Below are 7,746 nucleotides of genomic sequence, written 5' to 3' on the forward strand. Positions count from 1 at the left end.
CTTTCTGAGTCTCCAACGCTCGTTCCTGGAAACAAATGTCCACCCGAATGCCAATAAGGGATACCAGGTCATTGAGTGTAGATGGGAGGCCTCCACCAGCAAGGAACAGAAGATGGAGTTGCAGGAGCTAGGGCAGGGGGCTGATTAATGGCCGACCTTTAAGGCTTCAAACCTTTAAAGAAAGCGGGGTCCATGGCCTGAACAACTGTCACAGCTCCACAGGGCAAAGTGGTGGACCCTCTGTGTCACCAACCCAGTGGGTGGAGACATGTGCAGGGTGTAAGCAGTAGCCCGTCTTCTCCAGAGCCTCTAGAGGTGAGGTTGTTGTGTGGCAAGCTGCTGCCAGGATGCAGCCCCCATGCCCGCCAAGGCAGGTGACTGCTAACTAGCAGGAAAGGAAATGTAGTGCCAGAGGGAGAGCCAAAGAATAGTCGAACAAGCCAAAGTTCAGGCCAGGCAGGAATCAGGAGTTGTCAGGAAACAAGCCGGGGTCAGTAAACTGATAGATCAGGAACAGGAGACTGGAGCAACTGGATAAAACAACAGGGACCTGGAAGAAGAGCCAAATGAACTCCTTGTTCAGGCAACTTCCTGTTGCCAGTCACTTCCTTATATAGGGAGGGTCAGGTGATGGATAGAAGCCATGTGACCTGCTGGCACCTTTCCCTACCACCAGAGGGAGTGCTGGACACGAGAGGTAGATGATGTTCACATCTCCACCAGCAGGGGTCCTCTGAGGCAAGGGAGCGGCTGACAGGGAGTCACATGATCTGGACTAGGAAGTAAGCCGAGGAGAAGATCAGTGAGCAGAGTTGGTACAGGCAGCAGGGGAGTGCAAGGTGGGTGACACTGAAGGGGATACAGATACCCTAGTGGGGATCTGTGTCAGTACAGATGGAGCTCCCACCATGATTGGCAAAACATCTGGATTCGTTGCTATGGTCAACGAGAAAACTCCACATGTGCTCTCTACACAATGTGTTCTTCATCACCAATCTCTGGTATCCAAAACATTGCTAAAGAAACTTAAAGAAGTGATGGGAATACTTGTACAAACAGTCAACCCTATTGTGCATTGAACTGTCAATTATTTAAAAAATTCTGTGATGAAATAGGAACAGAAAACAGTGTGTTACTGTAACACACAGAGATACATTGGCTAGGTATATTAGTGTTTTTTTCTTTTGTGTAATACTCAACTGTGGGAAGTAAAATTATTGGTATATAATCTGCAGGTAAATCAAAGGTATATTGTAAAATAGTTGTAGCTGTTTATATTTTTATCATTTTTTGATTTTGCTTATTGTAAATAAATATAATAAACTTATCAATGCTTATGGTTTTATTTCATGTTCTCTTCCTCATACTCAAGTCATACTGGCTATTAATATAAGGAATGGTGATGATTTTTAGACAGACAAGTAAAGGGGGTATGGCATCATATTGGACAATCCATTGGGGGTCTGGAGTCATTAAAAGGTTAAGAACCCCTGGTTTAGAGCATAGAGTCTTAAGCCATATATGATACAAAATCTTTCTCAAAAAGGCAAAGCCCTGAAAGCTTCCAAAATTTTACCATTTCATGGAAACAGCTGTTTTAGAGAGTGGACATGTTAAGATCAGTGAAGTCATCGTCCTCTCCTCTACATAGATGTTTGGTTGGAGGTTTTCAAGGGCCAAAGATAGAAGGATCAAGAGAAGGACTGCTGATTTTGGTAACATTTTTCCAATTTCATTGCACATGAAAGGAACCCATTTTCCTAATGTGTAGCAGTTTCCATTAAATGTTAGTATTTTGGAAGCTTCTAGAGCTTTTCCGGAGAAAGTTTTCATATCCCATACAGCTTAAAGCGGCACTAAACCAGCTCAACTTACCTATCCCTGTTCCATCACAGGGTGCCACCCTGCTGGGATGACATAACTCATTCACTCCTCACATATGCAAGGGAAACTGGGTTTTTCTGGCAACCACCATTAAGCTGCACATTTGTGCTGCTTAGCTTTTTTTGATAGTTCTTCAGGCAGGCATAGTGAAATATTACAGGTGGAACATTTCTGCAATAGTCACCTGTCTGCATGTGAATTAATCAAAGTTCCACAAAGGTACAAAACACACCATACCAAGAGACCTCGTGGCGCAACGGTAGCGCGTCTGACTCCAGATCAGAAGGTTGTGTGTTCAAATCACGTCGGGGTCAGCAGTACTTTTAAAAGTAAATATTCTAAAAGTGACTTGTCCAACTGTAGTATAGCTGAGATAATAAAAATAATGAAATGTATATAGTAGTGAGGTTATAAAATCCAATGCTAGTAACTGAAGGCCCAATAAAAGATCACCATGAGAAATACACCATGGCTGAACTGCCCTGCCTGCTGTTACTGATCCATCTACCTTCTTGGGGTTGGTAGCCTCCATATAGGAACGTTTGATTGAAGCCTCCTCGGTATAGGGATCGAAGAGAGATAGTATTGGTGCTCATTCCTTAGTACATTCAGAAAAACTCTCACAGCAGCATTCCTGGTATGCTGACCGAAGTCCATTCTGTGTTCGGTGATGGCGACCTCTGCTGGACACCAGCAGTATTTGTCCTTTTTTTATTGATCCGTCTTTGCTGGTGTTTTCCCCAGCAGCACATGGTGGGCTGGTGATTAGTTCCAGGGAACGGTAACAAGCCGCTCAAATGTTTAAATAGGACAGGTGGCGGGGTCATACCTGGCAATGGTACTCATATCAAACACCGGATCCTAGATGGGAAGTGCAGGAGAGGTAAGTACAGTTACCCTTTAAGTAATTCGGTGACCTCCCTGCTATAAACATTTCCAAAGCTATAAAAGTAAATTTTATATATATATATATATATATATATATATATATATTATGGTATGTATGAAAAGTTTAACATTTACCACTAGCAATTAGCAGGATGAACTCTAAGAATGCTAGAACCCCCTGGCCTCATTTGTTTCAGGTCTATGTTGCAGAGATTCTCCAACTTCCAGTCCCATAAAATGTTGTCAGGAAGTCTCTTTGTGCCACACGTAGAAGAAACCCAACAGGGGTTCCAATACTTCTCCACTCCATTGGCTGTGGTAATATCCGACTGCTGTTGCTGTGCACTGATATCCCATAGACTTCAAAAGGGTGTTGCATTATGGGAATGTTCTGGCCCTCAGGGGTGGGGACCAAGCTGTATATGGAGGGGCAGATCCTAGTTTGCTGGCCCAACGCTTATGCTATTGTGCTATTGCCTGGAAGGGGCTGATGACAATTTTTACACCCTTATTACTTTATATAAAATATATTCCCCCCTGCTGTATTTTTTAACACTTCAGATCTCCCGATCATGGGTCATCACACTACACAATATTTGCCCTAGGAGCACAGCCCAATACAGCAAAGCTCTGCACGTCCATGATACTCACTGCACTCACAGTATGTCCTCAGTCCAAACTCATTAAAGACTGAGAACATGTAGTGGCAGAGAAGACACACTGCAAGTTTTTCTTTTTCAAAGGTTCTTTCTTTGATTCTACAGACACAGATCACACAACTCTGTCACTTTTATTTCACAATCACTTCATAAATAACATTGTCCCAGAACGGGAACAGAAGAAGGGGGCGGAGATAAGGAGACGCGGTACTGACTAGCAGCAATGTCTCCGCTGGACCCGGTGTATCACATATATACATATATCAAGTCAAGGTGTAATTTCTAAAGGAACTCAGATCAGGACGAAGTCTTGTGGGTGTCAACTCGGCGATGTACAGGGTGGGCAGGATAGAGAGGGGCTCAGATAAAACTTTTCTTAGAATAGATGAGTTGGAGATAACTGAAACATTTTCATGCCTATCTGGAAGGGCTGCAGGAACAAATGGGAGATATTGGCCAAGGAAATCCATCCAGATTTTCACCGCTGATGGGTCATGTGACGTGAGATCTTCTGGGTTCTCAGCCACACCCCCAAACACCACAATGAGTCCTATTCCTCTTGTTTGTGATTTAGAAACCCCCAACTACTGCACATGGGCGGAGCTGAGAACTCAGAGGAACTCATCGTAAGAAGCTGGATTGGTTCTGGATGGAGTGACCCTTAAAATTCTACATTTGGGGGGCGGAGCAATGCATACGCATTTGTGCTGTGTGGTAACAGTCCTCGAAATGAGCTGAAGAGTGGTTTGAGGGGAGGTTACAGGAAGAAAACATGGCCGCCACAGCTGGCGGACTGCCTCAGCGAACCATATACTCCTTCCTTTTGTTCAGCCGCACCTGGCAGAAGGACCAGCCGCCCAGGACGACGTAGATGGCTGCCGCGATGAAGCAGTTGTAGGAGACTTGCTCGTACAGGGCGTACATCTTGGTGGGGGGCTTGGGGCTGTTAGAAGGGACAACAGAACACAATAAATCAGAGATATGGAAAACTAAAACTTTGCATTTTATCGCCTAAATTTGGAGATAATATAATCTTACTCATCAAAAAGGTCGCTTTCACCGAACGGGACGTCCTCGATGAGAACGGCTGAGTGGACATTGAAGAAAATTCCCAACAGGACCTGAAATGAAGAGTTTTCATTGGTAATAAAAGGTATAACAGAACATTTCATGGCATTGATGTAGATTTCTTCAACCAATAAGGAGACCTACTGGTTACCTGGGATGTTTAGGCCCCTCCCCCACAGACCCAGTGTCCCATCATCTCTTCCTAATCCATTTCCTAAAACTCGGCATCCATATTTTTGGGGGACATCCTAAACTTAAGGGGGCACTATACCTCATTGACTTATCAAGATGGAAGTTACCATATGGGATGGGGAGCTGATTAATCAGGACTCCCTTGATTTGCACAGTGCCTGAAATAGGGGGGAGCGGAGGGACGACTTTATCAGTGTCCTGCTGCTCCTCCACTATCAAGCTAGTACAGGGGGGGGGCAAGTCAATGTTGCTGAATCTAAATGTGTATGAAGAGATTTTGTCCCTTAAATGTCTGGTTGTCACTGCCCAACATTAAACAAAGCTCCAAATTTGCTGTGAATACATTAAACGAAAGGTTGGAGCCTCTGTCAGGTTTTTATTGCTCTGTAATCCTCTGTTGGGGGGACCGCCCATGCTGCCTATAAGGGCAGGAAGTGATGGAGAATCTCTGGAATGGGGACACATTTTAGTAGTTGAAAGGGTAATTTTTTTTCTTCATGTTTGCTCTCAGTGCATCCTGATCCCAAACACACTTTCAAATTCTTGTAGTTGTCACATGGACAGTGAATACGGGAAAATCACCCCAATATGGTAAAAGATAGAAGCAGATCTGCTCACTTTGCCCCAAACTTGTCCAGGAATAGGAAGCCCCCCCCCCCCCCCCCCATCCATGTTCCTTGCTGGGTGTGAGGGCCCACAATCCAGCTGTGCAGATCTGCCCGCCATAAACTGACCCTTACTAAACCCCAGCATTGCTGCTGCAAGACCCCACCGCTGGACAGCCAATAGGAAGTGTCCAATATACGGAGACCCTGCCTATTGTAAAGGAAGAAGACTTGGAATTGGAGGGTCATGTGACCACACAGCTCAGGGCAGCAAGTGAAAAAGGCATGGGTGTGTGTTGGAGGGGTAATTTGCCAAGAGATTATTATCATTATTATTAATAATATAATATTAATAATAAACAGTATTTATATAGCACCAACATATTACGCAGCGCTGTACAATAAATAGAGGATGACAGACAGTGACACAGGAGGGGAGGACCTTGTCCGGAGGAGGTTAATTTAATCATACTGCTAGGGGCAATTTATTGGAAGGTGGTCAGCCAGAAAACCAGGGATCAGCACCGACACCCCTCATGTCCCCCTATGACCCCGGCAACCTGACATTGATCACAAGACTGGCTGTGCAGAATGACAACTCCATGCTCCCCCCATACATAAATATTTCATGGATGGATTCCCGATCCAGTTTATATTTTGGGTTGGTCAGTGGGCACCACTTAGAAGTCGTCTCCTACCGGCCCCAACCAGAGTGCGGTGGCCCCGTCCTGTGGCTGTGTTGTGTGTACACATAGAGGTGTTTACTGTCCACAAAACCCCCAGGGTGACACCAACACATTGCAGGAAATAATTAACCCCTGCATGACCAGAGAGTGCAGGGGACACAGCCACCCTGACCTTACACCAATGGCAGCTTCCGCCACAGCCTTATCACACAGGGGCCCAGCTCTGTCCCCGCACAGCACCGGCTACAAGCAGAATTTCTGTATTTTGTAATTTGCTTTGGTGTGATTTTGGGGAAGTGAAGCAGGGTCACATGACCGCTCAGTGTGGAAAAGGGAAGCGGAGAGGGAATCTCAGAATGATTCACTTACCCCGATCCCCTCCAGGACAAAATGGGGGCTTGTGCAGGGGGATGTGAGCGCGGCAAAGTCAGCCACACATGATTGGCCCAGAACGAATGACACCAAGCACATTCGGCCGTCTTTTATCGTATTGGCTGCAAGTGGCTTCTGAGAACCGGCGGCGGTTGATGAACGCCGGTCCCAAACATTGATCTCAATGATCAGGCAAGGAGAGAGCAATCAGGTATGGATTAAGAGATCATTGTGAACAAGCCCTTCTGAATAAAACAGTGATCACCAGCCAATCATATTGCAAGTGCAGGTCTTGTGACCCCCAAAATTACAGTTATCATCAGCAGTACCACCCTCCCTCACGGATATGACTATGAATCCGGCTCTGTACACCTTTCTTTAATAAATATATAAATATATATATATATATATATATATATATATATGGGTATGCTGTATGTCAATCACAGAGAGGCAGCTGCAAGCAGTCTATACAGTACAATCCTATATAGGAAATATATAGAAAGGGCGATGTATACATGATACAGAGACATTATTTACAATAAGTACATAGAAAACAGATCCATACATAATAATAATGGAAAGAGCATTACTCATAGTTATTATACAGGCCAGCCATATACAGAATTATAATGACCCCCCTTTTTCTCTATTAACACCTCTTCCATACACCCCCAGAATACACTACAGGAAGTATCAGGTCCTTACCAGCATTATGACCCCCCAGACACTGAGAACGATCCCACAGGCGGCCAGCTTGGGCCCGCAGCACAGCAGAGACGCCATGACACCAACCAGTCACTCAGAGCCACAGAGGTACACTGAGCAATCTAGAGCCGCAGCCTCACAGGTCAGCTGACTTGGGCAGCGTTCTGATTGGCCGACAAAGCGGAAAAAGGGCAGCGGCATGAGAACGCCATGATGAGTACTGGCAGACGAACGGGAACTGGGAGGGGACAAACTAGTAGGCGGCGTCCATCACATGACAGGCGGTCAGGGTCCCGTGATGGAGATGATTGAAGGCAGGAGCGAGATACAATAAGGGCATCTATGAGATTGCTCTGCAATGGGATCACTGCATGAATTTATATGCAGATAATGATTTAAAGACTAAATTAGGAATAATATTGTTATAAGGTTAATGGCATCCCTGCAATTGAAAAACAAAAATAAAAAAGGATCGCAAATGTCACGACTGCATGATTTAAGGATGGGGCCCATTCATACGGTACAATAATATATCATGCATGCATCAGTGCCATGTATTTTTAAAGGCAACCCAATCCACCCAAGAAATGCATCAGAAATGCAGCTCATGCACCATACATTGCACTCGGCCTCGGGGAAAAATGGTGTTTTAAAGGAAGAGGCTCTAATAATGCCCCAGATCAA

The 7,746-nt window shown here is 45.0% G+C and overlaps 1 protein-coding gene and 1 non-coding gene across 2 annotated transcripts; one reads left to right on the forward strand and one right to left on the reverse strand.

Moving 5' to 3' along the window:
* Positions 1-2,126: 2,126 nt before the first annotated feature.
* On the forward strand, positions 2,127-2,198 carry TRNAW-CCA (transfer RNA tryptophan (anticodon CCA)). The gene has a single exon. It is a non-coding gene; the product is annotated as a tRNA-Trp (tRNA).
* Positions 2,199-3,543: 1,345 nt separating this feature from the next.
* Positions 3,544-7,213, reverse strand: RNASEK (ribonuclease K). The gene is made up of 3 exons (XM_072399421.1): positions 7,063-7,213; positions 4,470-4,552; positions 3,544-4,374 (listed from the first exon to the last, which is right to left on the reverse strand). The coding sequence occupies exons 1-3, from the start codon at positions 7,138-7,140 to the stop codon at positions 4,230-4,232; spliced, it is 306 nt and encodes a 101-aa protein (XP_072255522.1). The 5' UTR covers positions 7,141-7,213; the 3' UTR covers positions 3,544-4,229.
* Between the last annotated feature and the right edge of the window lie 533 nt (positions 7,214-7,746).

Source organism: Pyxicephalus adspersus, chromosome 2, assembly GCF_032062135.1.
Source record: "Pyxicephalus adspersus chromosome 2, UCB_Pads_2.0, whole genome shotgun sequence".
NCBI classification, from domain to species: Eukaryota; Metazoa; Chordata; class Amphibia; order Anura; family Pyxicephalidae; genus Pyxicephalus; species Pyxicephalus adspersus.